The sequence below is a fragment of the Sclerotinia sclerotiorum genome, genomic scaffold (genome assembly GCF_000146945.2).
Source record: "Sclerotinia sclerotiorum 1980 UF-70 scaffold_7 genomic scaffold, whole genome shotgun sequence".
NCBI classification, from domain to species: domain Eukaryota; kingdom Fungi; phylum Ascomycota; class Leotiomycetes; order Helotiales; family Sclerotiniaceae; genus Sclerotinia; species Sclerotinia sclerotiorum.
The window spans coordinates 518,838-534,570 of record NW_001820829.1 but is presented as its reverse complement, the minus strand read 5'-3'; the positions used below and the strand labels follow the sequence as shown (position 1 = coordinate 534,570).

The window sequence follows — 15,733 nt, the reverse complement described above, 5'->3', positions numbered from 1 at the left end:
TACGGATGGTTTATTCTTGTAAAGTTGATATTAGGATGGTATTGTTTAAGGTTACAATGATTAGTGTTAGTGGATGATATAAGGGCAAAATTCATAAGATCTCATATTCATCCCGTCAAAGTGACTACCTTGAAAAAAAGAAATGTGTTTTATATACAATATAAAATAGCTTCCTTGTACGAAAATATTTTAATTAGCTGATTGGTAAGTGAACCCTAGAATATACGACTTTATTCAACCCCCACCTCTGCCTTTCGCCCTCATCATTTTGTATATGAACAGCGGAGGGGGAGTGCAGGTGGTAGCGGGGATTCATACGGCGTCTTTCCTATGGTTGTGAATTTGGCTGTGACTATAACTATGACTATTACTGTAGTAGTAAGCAAAAGTTAAAATGGGAATTGTTTATTAGTATTACGGAGTAGATATGTGGATATCGATTTATAATATCAGAATACATCTTATATCTTTTTTTTTTTGTTTGGGGATTGGGTTAGGGTTGGGGTTCGAAATTGGGATTTGGTTTGGAATGGAGTGGAGTGCATCTTGTGGTTGCCAGTTGGTTTTGGTGCGGATTCTTTGGGATTGGATTCGTGATTGTGAAATATTGTGATGATGATGTTGGGCTGGGGATACTGTTTGGATGGTGATGTAACGACGGGAGATATATTGGGGATTGGAGGGCTTGCGCTGGTTTTTGGTTTTAGGGTGGTGTTTCTTTCTTGGAGTGGGGGGGAGGATGGAAAGGGATAGAGAGGAGGTGGGGAAAAGATGAAGAGAAGGTGGAAAGAAGATGGAAAGGGGAAGGGAAAGGGAATTTTACAATTTCGAAGATAATGTGATGGGGGTTTTTGGGAGGTGAGTATGTTACAATTGCATTGAATCTGGATTCATTTATGGGATATTATAGAGTTAACATTGTACAGAGGAGGTTAAATCGCGTTCGCTAAGAAAGAGAGAGTACTTTGGATGGGAAACTTATATTTATATTATTTATAAATTATATCTAAAATGGTATGGGATATTTTACTTTAAGTTTACTTTGAAGTTCGTATGGCTACTGGCACCCTCCGTGTATCTACACTTTTAGTTAAAAGCAGAGGAAATGGGAAGAAAGTCTAGTAAATTTCTCGCTAATATAATAGGGGGTGGAGTTTATTTTCTTAGTAATTAGAAGTAATGGGGATGGATTTAGTGAGGGGATTTATCTCCTAGTAATATATGAGCTTTTTTGTGGATTATTCATGGTATGGGGGTTTTATTGCGTGTGTATATGCTTTGTAGTGTAAAAACTTATTTTCCGATATTTTAGATCGTGGTCGAGTATCTGTTCCTGCTCTGCTGTTAGTAGGTATTTGTTGGGTTTCTTAAGACCAGAAAGAGTATCAGATTGAATTGATTGATCCTCTAGCTAAGCAGTTAAGCTGCGAGTATATATTCAAAAAAAAATGAAGGAATAAGGTTAGGTATTCAGCCTTCGGAATTAAAGTGCTTTGAAATCAAAATATTGAAAGCAAACAAACAGTATACCAAAAAGGAAAGAATGAATTAAAAGTTGAGTTTTGTTTGCTCCTTATATGCATCATGCAATATATATGCATATGCTGCCAAGATCCCAGGAGGTCAACAGTATTCCTCGCTAAGTTCGTCTAGATGCGAATTCTAAATTTCTTTATTGCATTGAAATTTACACTTAATGTATATCTAGAGTGGTCTATACTGTGGATATATACTAGAAATTCTAGATACATTAAGAAATCTTGTCATTATTCACTGGTTCGATTGACTATAAATCTACTTGGGACTTATACATACATATGGGTTTTCGGGGAAATAACATCAAAAAGGCCACAAAGAGCTAAGCTAGCTTTATATTACCCTTTTTTAGCTAGGTATAAAAGCTGTAGCCTACTCCTACTCCTACTTCTCATCCTCCTTCCTCTTTTTTACAACCTTATTCGTTATCATTCTTCAACATCACTTTTCTTCCACCCTCCATCCCTTTTTAGGGCTCCCTTTTGGCACCATTTTGCAAACGGAGGCGTATGCAGCCTTACAGATTACTCTTTATCATATTGCAATTAAGATGATTCTCTTTTAGTTTCTATAGCTAGGGGCATCATAGTTATTATCTCATATGACAGAATGGCTTTGCCCTGCAAGCTATCATTTCATATATATCTGGCTTTGTTGAGCTGTGTCTTTCCAAATTTAGACTAGTTAGGAAATAAAAGATCTTATTCTCTTACACCTTTAAAGTGATAAAGACTGAAATATAAGTTTACATTTAGAGTGTGGGAAGAAAATGGGTTTGAGATCTCGAGAGACTAGGTCTTAGGGAATTGTTGTAAAATATAGATATATATAAAAATAAAAGTCATTCACTTTCTTTCAGTACTTATTACACTTCAATCTTCATCTACTTACAAATTCAAGAAAGTTAATACAATATCTCTCTATTATTTCTTCACCGAAATGGAAAGACCAAACCACATACTAGTTATCCTGAAAATGAGTAGAGATGTAACAGAAGCCAATCACTCACTCCCGTCCTGATCAAAAGAATCTTGGGGAGTCAGAAACTTGAATATTCACTGTTGATGATCAGGATTGAATTCTATACTTGGTGATAGGTCCAATATCTTCTGTGAATCAACTAATGGTGCGTAAGTAAGTGTTCCAGTGATGGGAGTTGTGTACGGCGTAATTCCTACATACACTCACATGGCCAATATAGTGAGGTGATAGCATCTTTGGATATATACTGAAATGTTGATATTCAATTTCATACAACGAGAAATAATATTGAATATAATCTAGAATATTGTATGGCGTTACCAATATATAGAATGCTTGAATTTGTCGGGTTCTGTTCCGAAATAATTAGACATAATTATGATTAATTGTTCTTTTAAATCTCAAAGTCGATTTTAAACAAAAGATATGTATATTCTAATAGTAAATCTAACAGAACCTAAAATCATCTCCTCGGAAAACTAAATAACTCTGAAAACCTCCAACTAATTCGACTCATCGAAAAAGAAATTGAGTGAAAGAGCCTAAGCTCTGTATATATACAACCATCGCGGTCAAAAATCTCTAAATCTATCCACAGCCTCTTCTATCCAACCTCTACTCAACCAGAACCCGTCTATCTCTACTAAAGAATAATTCTCGTCAAAGCTCCCCCAACAGGGACAGGGTTAGCCGCATAATCCAAATCCCCTCCAGTACTACTAATATACAAAGTATTAGTATCACCCGATCTCCTCCCAAACGCCGCCGCAGTAGGACCATCCAAATCGACAATTACAGAGTAAGAATCACTGGTTCCCGAAGTATAAACGATACGATTTCCAGTACCATCCATCAAAACAGCAGCGGTATCGCTCTCCGTCGTATACAGAGCAAAATCATCAGGAGCCACCTCGCTATTTTGGAAAAGAATTTTCGCGGCCCCAGTTTGCGTGCCCGTCGAATCAATTGCGAATCTTCCGTAGCTTCCTGCGCCTGTGTTGGTGAAATAAAGGTACCCGTTTCCTGGAGCATGAATTCCATTGACTCCGCTTGCGGCGAGCGCGGTATCGTTTGCTGCGATGTCCACGGCGCCAGAATCGACATCGACTCGCCAGATTACTCCTTTGGTATAGTCTGCTAGGAGGATTTTGGTAGTGCCAGGTAAGGCCGTTACGCCGTTTAGTTGCCCGGATGATTTGATATCCGCAATGTGTGTCACGGGTGCAGAGGTGGGATAATTCGTCATGTCTACTTTCCATAGCTGTCCACTCTCGGATGCGGCAGAAAAGGTTGAGAAGCTATATCCTATGGTTCCAACGTAAAAGATATCGCTTCCGAGCTCGGCAATGCCCACAATACCCGTCGCTGGAGCGGAGAATGTGTGGATGGTTGCGTGGTTTGGATTGAGTGCAAATGGGTTTACGTAGAGGAGGTTGGGAGAGTCGAATTCAGAGAGGAGGACACCACCATTCTCTCTCACGGCGAGATTCTCCAACCAAGTGCCGTTGGGGAATTGGTACATGGTCTTGACACTTTGTGCGGTTGGAACAGCAGTTCGCATGTTTAGGCCAGTGGGCGAACCAGAAGAGAGAGGGGCAATCGTGAGCCATGAGATGGCCGAAAGAATGGTTTTTTGAAGCATCTTGCTGTTGGAGTTTTGAAAAGAGGTAGCAGGATAGTAGATTGCTGTGTTTTGAACGGATGAGATAGAAGCATGATTTTTGGTGCCTTTATAGACATTTTTTTCCACTTGGATAGAGAAAACTTGAAGTGAGGCAGCAATCACGATATCGTCAGCTTATTCTATTCAACGGCGAAGGATTCAAATGCTGTTCTGAAATCAATAGTTCGAAAACAGGCGGCATGGTTGATGAGCTACTAGAAGCCTCTTTCCTGTATCGTTTTCTCATCAAAAACCAGGCTTTCTCCATACTTGCTGAGTATTCTCGCGGGCTGTGAGATTGGTAGCATGCCTCCGGGAGAAGGAACCGACAAGCAAAGTTGGACCTGGTCAATTTCTCCGCCCCGCTGTTCATGTGAAGCTCTTGCCCTCTACATACCTATGTTGCTGATATATATCCACTAGCTTAACAAGTTGGGAAGTGACTACCTCGTATTGTGAACTTAGCTCTTATTTACTAAACGAATAAAATCAAGGGACCGCGATTACCTTGACATCTATTGATTAATCAGAGGGTGAAAGGAAGGAGTGTTATCGCCGCCTAGATTGTTATCGAATCAGTGCGTGTAATCTCGCCAGATGACGAAAAAGATTGCAAAAGAAGGTATCAGAATGATTCAACTATTTCCTACAAAGCTTTGTCGTTGTTTCATGTAAGCTTACCCTATTCAACGGGTTAGTGTGAGTGGAGTGTTTGGAGTGGAGCTCGAGTGTTTCTGCCGTCTACTCATCCTTCTTGCCTTTACATGCCATTAGCTATAGATGATTATGATGAAGTGGCTTCAATTGTGGAGACTTTGAAGAATTCATGAGAGAAATGGTTTTCATAACTATATTATGAAAGGAATAGTGTCATTGTATGATAGATGAAAAAGCTCTCCGATGTTATTCGCCTTCTAGATAACAAAAGCGGCTGCCCTCTATAGCAAGTCGCTCCATTGCAAGAATCCTCCATTGAAAGAATCGTAAAGGAAAGGGCTATTGGATAAGTGAGTAGGTAAATAGTTTTTATTGTAAGCGACGAATACCAGGTTCGGAAATTCAAGTGCCAAATATCCGTGTTATTTCCATTCTACGAGTAAAATAATTAAGCGGCTATTAGAAAATCATTACCCAACTAGTGATTAGACATATTTGTCATGGGTATTATGCGAGCTTATAGTAACCGATTGGTGGACTTCCTCATTCAAATGATAGAGGTACACCTGATTCTTCGACCTTCGGAGCACTCTGCAGTCCGATGAATGTGGTGGTGCATCCTTTACGAGTACGTACAGGAATAACAGTATTTGGTGGGATGATTGGAATTTGAATTTGTGATGGCTTGATTCTCAAATCCTTTCTTCTTTCTTCGCTCTTATGCTTTGAATTATTGAAAATGTCCAACCTCCAAATGTCAAATGACATCGCTGACAGCAACCAGCGTGCTGAAAATGTCTCTCCAAATAATGAATTCCATTCCTACAACGGCAATGAGGCTTCAAATCTACCCACAGTCATAACGACGGAAAAAGATTCCAAAGAAAAGTCTAATTTGCCTTCCTTTGATGCATCCAGTGACAGAATTGTCAAATGGGACAAACCCAGCGATCCCGGAAATCCAAAAGATTGGCCCATGACTCGAAAATGGGCTGCAACAACCGTGGTTTCCGCCTTTGCTTTCATCTCTCCCGTCGCATCATCGATGGTAGCACCCGCATTGGAAGATATCGGTCGAGATCTCAATGTCCACAGTTCCGCCGTCAGAGCCCTCATGCTATCCATCTTTCTCCTCGCTTATGCTCTTGGCCCTCTGGTAGTCGGACCCCTTTCTGAACTCTATGGAAGAGTACCCGTTCTTCAACTTTCGAATCTGTTCTTCTTGATATTTAACCTTGCCTGTGGATTTGCTCAGACAGGAACGCAAATGATCGTCTGTCGGTTCTTTGCTGGTCTTGGTGGTTCTGCTCCACTGAGTATTGGCGGTGGTGTGTTAGCAGACTGTTGGCATGCAGAACAACGTGGTCGGGCGATTGCTATCTATTCTCTTGCTCCTCTCCTTGGGCCCGCTGTAGGTCCAATAGCCGGTGCATTTATCACTGGAAATACTACATGGCGATGGATATTTTGGGCCTCGTCTCTTCTCTGTCTGGCCATTCAACTAGTTGGTCTCTTATTTTTACAAGAGACCTATGCACCCATACTGCTAGAGAAGAAAGCTCAGAACCTTCGAAAAGAAACCGGTGATGATAGCTGGTATGTGGATGTACCCAGAGTGACAGCAGTTAACTGGTTAAGTAACGTCCGCGTATCGATCGCGAGACCATTTATCATGCTTGCCACTCAGCCCATCATCATTGTCATAGCAATTTACATGGCCTATCTCTACGGCCTCACATATCTCGTCCTTTCATCTTTCCCTGGTTTATTTACCAACCCCGCTTACTATAATATGTCGACTGAGATGGGCGGTCTCAACTACATTGCCCTGGGACTTGGATATCTCATGGGGGCTGAAATGACAGCCAGAATCAACGACTTCACCTACAACCGACTAAAAAGACGAAACAACAATGTCGGCATCCCAGAGTTCCGCGCGCCAGTAATGATCCCCTGCTCCATCCTACTACCTATCGGATTCTTCTGGTACGGCTGGACAGCACAAACACACCAGCATTGGATTCTCCCTGACATCGGAGCTTTCTTCATCGCCATGGGTACCGTCTCCGGAATCCAAACCATGCAATCATATGTTGTTGACGCCTATACTCGATATGCTGCAAGCGGAATGGCAGCCGTCTTGGTCCTGCGTAGTCTTGCCGGTTTTGGATTCCCCTTATTCGCGCCTGCGATGTACAACGCGTTGGGTTACAGTTGGGGAAATAGTCTCCTTGCATTTGTGGCTATTGCGTTGGGTGTTCCAGCGCCCTACTTACTTTGGAAATATGGCGAAGCGCTCAGGGCGAAAAGTAAATTTGCGGCGGGAGATTTAACGGTGGGATAAATTTGTTGGGATGAATTGTGGATATCTCTTTCTGTTCTGGGGTAAAGAAAGAGGTAAAGAGGCACGGAAGGTGCAGATAATTTACATAGACCCTTACCGAGCCCAAACTTTGTATTTAGATAATATTTTTCCATTTTTCCTATCCAGTGGCAGAAAGTGCTAGATTAAATAAATCGTGATTGAAAATATTAATTAGCTGCTTCTGAGAGAAGTGTGAATGTTTCAAGTGAAGTGATCCATGAATCGATGTCTCCCAAGAAGGGTTCATACACTGAACATAGTAACTTACAATTTAATCTGAAAGAATCCATACTGAACCCAAAAGTTCAACTAAAATTCAACCAAAGTTCAAACAACGTCTAAACGCGGGAAGCCATGAGAGGAAAATACCAAGTCTTCTCCCCTGCTTATAGCAATGAGAAAGTCAATAACAGTTCGAAACATGCGCACTTTGTAGCTAGAAAGCAATCAAGATATATAGTGGTATAAAATGGTATTTGTAGACAAAGGAAGCTCAAGTAGCAATCATGCTTTATGCATTTAAGGTATATAAACATTATTGAGAGACCTTAGTTCCCATTCCGAATAAAAAAGACGAGACGACGATAATTTACCCAAATTCCTCCATCACAAAGCAACCACCAGCGCAAACATCCATCTCAGCGGGATTTATCCCCCAGCTGCTCAAACAGCTTACATGCTCCAACAGGGTATCTAATTGCTCAAGAAAAAGTTGGCAGCAATGGGTTCGGCAAGCTTGGCCGTCTTTTGCCAATTGTCCAAATCGTAACGCATGCGGTACCAATTACTGAGCGGCTTGCCATTAGCCGGTGCGTACTTCTTCCCGTCAAAGTCGGTTGGTTGCTCAAACAAATAGAATGAGTAACGATGGGGATCACTTCCTGGCGGAGGAGCAGGCCCAATGTAGTTAGCGACGAAAGGGGTATCGGTGATCAAGACGTTGTTGGCGCCGACCTTATAGCCGGGTTGAATCCAATGGAGGATAGGACCCAGGACTTGAAGGGAAGGGAAAGGAGCATCGAGATCAAGCATCACGATCATGTAGGTTGCGGAAGGATCGGGCACCGCGAAGGAGAGCTCGGGTGCGGTCTGAGCTCCTGTGGAGAGGTAATTAGTTAGGCTGTACTTGGCGCTTGGCATGAGTTTGCGTGTGGAAAACTTTAAAACTTACCAGCGCGGGGAATGTATTGCTTGGTTGTGATGGCTTTGCCATTGTATGCAACGCCTAATACTTTGGAGGGATCTTTTTCGATGGCGGCGAGAGCACGCTTGACGGATGAGTTGGTGGGCATGATGTTGGAATTGAGCCTGAAGCTTCTGCAGTATGGAGGAGCAGTATGGAGCAGCAGGAATGGAAGTGGGAATGTCAAAATGATAATTGTCAGACAACAGACAAGACAAAGGACAAGCGAAAGCAAGTACGAGAGTTAAAGGCGCAAGGTGGGTGGATGGCTTTCGACTGAGCAATAAAGTGATGAAGTGTACGAGACTGTGAGTAGAACTTACTCTTCGAGCGCAGGATAAAAAATAGAGGAGAAAGATACATCCGTGTGTAGATGAGGGTTAAAATCAGAGAAAATGTGACCCCGCCCCTTCCATCCCTTTGAACTACTCCGGACTCGATTTTTCTCCGATTCAGCCAATCCAAGCTATCCAAAGTATCTAAACTATCTAAACTATCCCAATAAAATTATTCCCATGTTATATCAGATATTGATTTGATTATTCCCGCGCTTTGACAATCTTATCCGGTTAAAGCTTGCCGATTCTAATTATGATTGGTGCAAAGGTGTGACGACTCGGACATAAAAGGTATGTGGATGCCGATGATTCATCCTACAGTAGTCTAAAGTGCTAGTGGTATAATTTAATTTATACACCAGAACTAGATGATTAACATTAGCACTAGCATTGAGCTAGCATTGAACTAGCATTAGACCTAGCACTATTTATGATAAGATATGTGTATACACCTTTACCCAGCGATATCCCCTCATTGAACCAAGCGTTCTTCCATTTCCCACCAAAAATCAACACTAGACAAAAATTGACAAAATGCCCGTAACTTTCACAGTAGGTGATTTTAGCTTCCCAAATTCGATGAATAGAAAAAAGAAATACTCAATACAAAGCAGAATCTTTACGATCACGATGCCGAACTAGACGTCGACTATTACCTCAATGTTCACATGCCACTAGTCGCCAGATTGCTCGGCCCATCAGTCATCATATCCTGGACACTATGGAAACTGCCCGACGATAGCCCATTTTCTTACGAAGGTGCCGTGACTTGGGCCAGTATTGAAGCGCGGGATGCTGCTTTGAAGACCAAAGAAGGTATTGAGTGTAAAGCGGATTTACAGAATTTCGTCAAGAAACCAGCCATGGTGCTGTTGCGACAGGAGGTTGGTTCGGGAAAGGCTTGAGATTCGGGAGATGCTGCTAGTGGTTGATTTTGACTGGGGTCGGACTTTTTCGGACTCCTTTTTTCCCCACATGAACATTTTGGGTGCATTTGCATTCCGTCATGTATGTAAGAATTTAGCGGGGAAATATTCTACTCCAGACTCCATCCACAATGCTTTCATTCCTTCAATAACCTACCATGTACCTGTTTCAGCGCATAATGGGAAGACCGAATTTCACCACTAGAAAGCTTGATTGTAGATGGAGCGTAAGCTTTGATTAGTGGTGTGATCACCGTCAATAGCTCGGAAAATATGGTCTATCTTGAAAGCTTAGTAAGAAAGCTTATTTGAACAGCAAGAAAATAAAATACTGTACTATGCAATTTTGTGACTGTGATTCATATTGTCAGCGTAAAATAGTTTGTTGGCTAAATTTTACGTGAACACAAACACTATACAAGGTACATGGCAGTGATCTTGCCCCCCCCCCCGTGAAGTTCTACGTATTAGTCTTCCAATATCGATCTATGTCTGCATAGGTAAAGACAAAATTAGGTGATCTTTTTTTCTCTTGAAATCATGTGGATGACACACCCATTTCGTAAGCCTCAACCCCCACTTTAGCACCCACTCCCCTATTTATCCACGAATATTAGTATAAAGCAGTGGGTATTAGGGTCTCCTACAAAATAAAGCTTCAGCCATCTATCCATACCGCAGGGGTACGCAACAACCTCAAATTAAGCTCAATCTTATCATAGCAGAATGTAACCGTGTTATCATGTCAAATGTCAAGATGTGTGCTATTTCTTCCATGAAGTTCTGAACTCAGATAAATCGCATCGCGCTTCGCTTTTCGGTAATAGGACTGAAAGCCGACTGTAGCACCATTATTTCTAGTGTTGTTCCGATTGAGTTGCTTACATACAGGATAACATGCTCCAGGTAATTTGGTGAGTGAAACATTCCTGACGTGAGACGGGCACCGGATATAACTGTTTGATAGCTCAGATTTTCAACCTGGAATACGATGTAAGTGGACGGGACGTCCCGTATATCCACAAAGCCGCATTAATATGAGCTTATTTTCGTATAATCGTCACTACCCCAATAATCTCTCATTTAAACCATGAATATCATACGCGTCGCGCATTAGCCTCAACTTGAACCCATAAAAGCTTTCAAATTTCATTCGACTGATCAATTCTGACTGATCCACCGTTAGTCTGTGTAATTTCCCAGAGCTCGGGTTTGAGGGGTTTTGAGGGGTCCCGCTATCGTGAGGACTGTAGTCTATTGGCTCCATTCTTCCGAAGATCTGACAATTCAGTTCAACAACGTGAAGAATTTAATGGAACTGGTTATAAGTTGTTATGAAGACTCCACTAGAAGAACAGTTACTTTCGAGGCGGGTAGAAAGTCAGCAGCAGTTCCATGTAGCGCCCCACACTCACGCTCTGTGCCCAGCTGCCGGCTCCTTTCCCGCTGCCGACATTCTGGTTCACCTTATCTGCGCGGTCTCCCTGATTAAATCTTCAAAAGTCTTGATTAGTCACCGTTTCATGTATTGGAGTGTCTCCCTCACTTTGAGATGACATACCATTCCGGTCTTTACGTCGCTTAAGTGGCGCAGAAGAGTAGTGATTCTCATCCTTTGCATGATCCAATTTACATAAAACTTTCATTCATCTACATATTCTCCAAGGAAGTATCCTAAAATTTGCAAGTGCTTACGAGAAAGTCGTTGGTCCGACAGTTGGCTTTGAGACTAGACGCCGAAAACATACGAGGGAGGCTGTGCATGCATTCCCGTCAAAAAATGTGTATGTATTTGCCCGTTGATCATCCCATCTTTGACGGATGATTGAAGACACGGTTTGGGGGATATCAGAGCATCATCAGAGCATCATGATATGATTCATCCGGTGCTTATTTCCGAGGTGGTGTTGGAGCAATTGCGTGGCCAAGTAGCCGAGCGGTCAATCTGTATTTGATGAAGAACATGGCGGTTGAGGCATGTACCCGATAATCAACAAGAGTCTGTGTGAAGATAAGCTTGTTTGCCATTCAGTCTTGGCATCAGGGGAGCGCATGCAATTGTCAGCCATGCATGCAGAACGTTGAAGAGCTTCATCTATCTCGCATGTTTTAATTGTTAAATGTCGGCGGGCTGTGTCGTCGCTCACGATAGATTTAACTATCCAAAGTCAATTTCGATGGTGGCTTATGAGGATCCTAATCCTGGTATTTAATATGCTGATGGGCTTCATATCATCACATCAATATTGTTTCTGCTGCGGCCAACTAATGACTGATAAGAATGAAGTATCCACTGCGTTGTGATAGCCATGACGCTGGATTGCCTGGCCAATACTCTCTTCCTAAGGAGTTTTAGTAAGGTTACATCCGCATTCGCTAACCCTATTGTATATATATGCATATCTGTGTTCCCAGTGTTCCAGACGAGCAACACTAGAGCAATCCCATCAAAAAACATACTACTATCTTCAACATGAGTGTCAACATACCTTCAACCGTTACCCTAGGCGACCTTCATCTGCCCCGCATCCTTTGTCTTCACGGCGGGGGTGTCAACGCTGAAGCTTTCCGCCTTCAATGCCGGGGTCTATTTCGAGCTCTCAACGGCACATTCAGACTCGTGTTTCCTGACGCGCCCTATCTATCGCCCGCCGATCCCGGTGTTTTACCCACCTACGCTCATCTACAGCCATTTCGCCGTTGGCTACGATGGAGACCTGAGCAACCTAATCCTGGACCAGACGTCATCTGTGATGACCTTGACATGATTCTGAGAGAAGCAATGGATGGCGATGACGCCCTTGGTGCCACTGGTGAATGGGTCGCTATCATGGGGTTTAGTCAAGGCGCCAAACTTGCTGCTAGTTTACTCCTCCGTCAACAGCTTCGAGCGGAGAAGCTGGGCAAGGCTAACGCCGGCTCGGATTTCAAGTTTGCCATCCTTTTGGCCGGTCGTGCTCCTTTGGTTGCGCTGGATCCGTTGCTTACGGACTCGCTCGCATTGGCTGATGCTGATGAGTTGACTACTGGGGCCTTTGCTCAAGTCACTGGTTCATTTCTTCAAGGATCAGATCATGTTCTGACACTTCCTACTCTGCATGTTCATGGATTGAAAGACCCAGGCATTGTTAACCATCGTCGACTTTTGAAAGACTTTTGTAAGGCAGGGACAACTCGACTGGTGGAGTGGGATGGTGATCATCGTGTGGTACTCCGGGCTGCAGATGTTGCGGTTGTTTCGAACGAGATTCTGATGATGAGCAAGCAAACGGGTGCCATACCTTAGACAGTCAAGCATTCAATCTTTCCCCTGTAAATAAGCTAGAATACCACAAATGAAACATCTTTCCATATTTCAACCCACTGTAATTTTTGTTAGATTGTGGAGCTCAAGCTGGTAAACGCACGTGTGTAGATGGGTGTTTGAGTGTAACGTAAAGATAGACGATCAGTTGATAAGCTTACCAGCTCCCCGTTGATTGCTATGCCCAAAGTAGGGAAATATTGAAATTCCCTGTCTACCATGTAATACACGTAATATGGGGGACATGCAGCTTCAACGGTAGTGCGCTGTCAAAGGATTCTTGCTTATGTGCATAAATACCCAGCTCACTACAGGTAGCCTATGTGTTCAGTATCCATCAAGCACTAGGCTTATGGTAGATCTACATTTCTGATATCAAACTCACTTGATGAGAATACGTATGTGTTTGAGCGACCAATAGCATGCGCCGAGTTGTACTGGAATCCTCGCTCTTGAAGTTTATATATTGCTTCTCGGCACATCATAACTCATTATTTCCTTAATCAAGAAACATCCTTATACAACTTTTTAAATCTTTCAAAAATCCGCACACAATGGCTATCTCAACGACGACATTATTCCTGTGCGGTCCTCAGGCTCGCCTTCCTGCATCGCAAGAACTGGATCAACTCCGAAAAGTCTTGCTGAGCCATGAGACTCTCTGCGAGTCTCTAAATTCCACACTCAAAGACCTGCCCAAGCTTTTTGGGCAATTGACTGCTTCAGATACCTCGTTGAAACAGGTTCTGGCAGCTGAATCCATCGAATCCCTTTCGCAATGGCTGAAGTCAGGGAAACTGTCAGTACCAGCAGATAAGCTTCTGAATGTTGCCGCATTACCTTTCGCAGTTCTTTTGCAAATCACATTGTATGTCCAATACATGGACAACACGGATGCTGGATCTGATTACACACACACACTTCGCTCTCTACAAAAGTATGGCGTTCAAGGTTTCTGCACTGGCTTTCTTACTGCTGCAGCAATTGACTTATCTGGAAATGAGGAGCAATTGGCCGTGAATGCCGCCACTAGTTTGCGTCTAGCAATGTGCATCGGTGCGTACATTGATCAAAATGCTATGTCTACGGAGTCCTTGAGTCCAGTGTGTGCTCTCTCCGTTCGGTGGAAGCAGGGCCAGTTCTCTAAAGCTCAGCTTGAGGGGATATTAAGTGGATATTCACACGTAAGCTCCTATTAAAATTGTCCTCTTTGAAACAGATTGCTCATTCACATACAGGCTTACATCTCATGTATTACCGACAACACTTGCGTCACCGTCACTGCCCAAGGACGAGACGGAAAGAAGCTCACAGAAGCATTGAAAGAAGCTGGTCTTCGTGTCAAAACCGTAGATATCAATGGGCGATTCCACTCAGCTGCCGATCACACTGCCGCAGCTCAAAAGCTAAAAGCGTTTGCACAAACCGCCAAGGGTCTCCAATATCCTGCAAGCTCCCAACTTAAAGCCCCTTTACGGATGAATACCACGGGAGAACCAATAGCTGGTGACGTCTCAATTACTGATATTGCAATTGAGAGTATCCTCCTCCATACTGCTGATTGGTACACGACTGTGCGGAGCACTTTGGGCGCTTCTTCAAGTGATAGCCCAAATGTCATCACGTTTGCTTTCGAGGAGGGTGTTTTACCTTTGAGTCTTTCACAGAGAAATGGTACCACAGACGGTATCAATGGGGTGAATGGTATCCACAACATTAATGGTACCAATGGTACCAACGGGGTTAATGGTATAAATGGGGAGCTAAAAGCAAAATATCCACCACATTCAGTGGCAGTAGTTGGCATGTCGTGTCGATTTCCTGGCGCCAATGACGTGGATAAATTCTGGGACCTCCTCTCATCAGGCGTCTCCATGGTTCAAAAAGTGCCCGCCGACCGTCTGAATATTCACAATCACAGACTCGCTGACCATAGCAACACTGAATTCTGGGGAAACTTCATCGATGACCCGGAGAGCTTTGACCACCGTTTCTTCAAGAAATCAGGACGCGAAGCCGTCTCCTGGGATCCTGAGAAGCGAGTTCTGCTGGAAGTCGTTTACGAAGCTTTGGAATCTGCGGGTCATTTCGGCCCTGCTGGTGAGAACCAGCCGAACGACTATGGCTGCTATATTGGTGCTGTGGCAAACAACTATTATGATAATGTTGCATGCCATCAACCAAATGCATACTCTATGTTGGGAACATCGCGCGCGTTCTTTAGTGGAAGAATTGCGCATCAGTTTGGATTCTCAGGTCCGGCTATGACGATTGATACTGCATGTTCTTCATCTCTAGTGGCAATAAATACTGCTTGTCGAGCAATTCAATCGGGAGAGTGTTCGCGTGCAATCGCTGGTGGAACGAATATTTTTAGCAGTCCCTACGATTATCAGAATCTGGCTGCCGCAGGATTCTTGAGCCCTTCCGGTGGCTGTAAACCATTTGATGCCTCTGCTGATGGCTACTGCCGTGGAGAAGGTGTTGCGGCCGTGGTACTTAAATCTCTCTCAGCTGCTATTGAAGAGGGTGATCACGTTTTGGGTGTGATTGTTGGATCGGCTGTGAACCAGAATCACAATGATGCTCATATCACTGTTCCATGCTCTTCTTCTCAAACGACCGTTTACAAGAAGGTGCTTAGTATGGCAAACGCTCCCTCGTCTAGCGTCACATACGTTGAAGCTCATGGCACCGGTAAGAATGGTCCACTAAAAATCCTTGAAATCAATCTAATAATGTATCTGCAGGAACTCAAGTTGGCGACCCCATCGAATGCC

The 15,733-nt window shown here is 43.2% G+C and overlaps 7 protein-coding genes across 7 annotated transcripts; 4 read left to right on the top strand and 3 right to left on the bottom strand.

Moving 5' to 3' along the window:
• Positions 1 to 3,160: 3,160 nt before the first annotated feature.
• On the bottom strand, positions 3,161 to 4,159 carry SS1G_05794 (hypothetical protein; the record flags this gene model as incomplete). The annotated part of the gene is made up of 1 exon (XM_001592822.1): positions 3,161 to 4,159. The coding sequence occupies one exon, from the start codon at positions 4,157 to 4,159 to the stop codon at positions 3,161 to 3,163; it is 999 nt and encodes a 332-aa protein (XP_001592872.1).
• A 1,417-nt stretch (positions 4,160 to 5,576) lies between these two features.
• SS1G_05793 (hypothetical protein) lies at positions 5,577 to 7,181 on the top strand (the record flags this gene model as incomplete). Its single annotated transcript, XM_001592821.1, has 1 exon — positions 5,577 to 7,181. The coding sequence occupies one exon, from the start codon at positions 5,577 to 5,579 to the stop codon at positions 7,179 to 7,181; it is 1,605 nt and encodes a 534-aa protein (XP_001592871.1).
• A 714-nt stretch (positions 7,182 to 7,895) lies between these two features.
• SS1G_05792 (hypothetical protein) lies at positions 7,896 to 8,494 on the bottom strand (the record flags this gene model as incomplete). Its single annotated transcript, XM_001592820.1, has 2 exons — positions 7,896 to 8,299; positions 8,374 to 8,494. The coding sequence occupies 2 exons, from the start codon at positions 8,492 to 8,494 to the stop codon at positions 7,896 to 7,898; spliced, it is 525 nt and encodes a 174-aa protein (XP_001592870.1).
• Positions 8,495 to 9,257: 763 nt separating this feature from the next.
• On the top strand, positions 9,258 to 9,628 carry SS1G_05791 (predicted protein; the record flags this gene model as incomplete). Its single annotated transcript, XM_001592819.1, has 2 exons — positions 9,258 to 9,275; positions 9,338 to 9,628. The coding sequence occupies 2 exons, from the start codon at positions 9,258 to 9,260 to the stop codon at positions 9,626 to 9,628; spliced, it is 309 nt and encodes a 102-aa protein (XP_001592869.1).
• A 434-nt stretch (positions 9,629 to 10,062) lies between these two features.
• On the bottom strand, positions 10,063 to 11,213 carry SS1G_05790 (predicted protein; the record flags this gene model as incomplete). The annotated part of the gene is made up of 5 exons (XM_001592818.1): positions 10,063 to 10,109; positions 10,205 to 10,245; positions 10,539 to 10,630; positions 11,065 to 11,133; positions 11,211 to 11,213. 5 exons carry the CDS (start codon positions 11,211 to 11,213, stop codon positions 10,063 to 10,065), a joined length of 252 nt encoding a protein of 83 aa, XP_001592868.1.
• Positions 11,214 to 12,122: 909 nt separating this feature from the next.
• SS1G_05789 (hypothetical protein) lies at positions 12,123 to 12,935 on the top strand (the record flags this gene model as incomplete). The annotated part of the gene is made up of 1 exon (XM_001592817.1): positions 12,123 to 12,935. One exon carries the CDS (start codon positions 12,123 to 12,125, stop codon positions 12,933 to 12,935), a length of 813 nt encoding a protein of 270 aa, XP_001592867.1.
• Positions 12,936 to 13,507: 572 nt separating this feature from the next.
• Positions 13,508 to 15,678, top strand: SS1G_05788 (hypothetical protein; the record flags this gene model as incomplete). The annotated part of the gene is made up of 3 exons (XM_001592816.1): positions 13,508 to 14,137; positions 14,192 to 15,596; positions 15,656 to 15,678. 3 exons carry the CDS (start codon positions 13,508 to 13,510, stop codon positions 15,676 to 15,678), a joined length of 2,058 nt encoding a protein of 685 aa, XP_001592866.1.
• Positions 15,679 to 15,733: the final 55 nt, after the last annotated feature.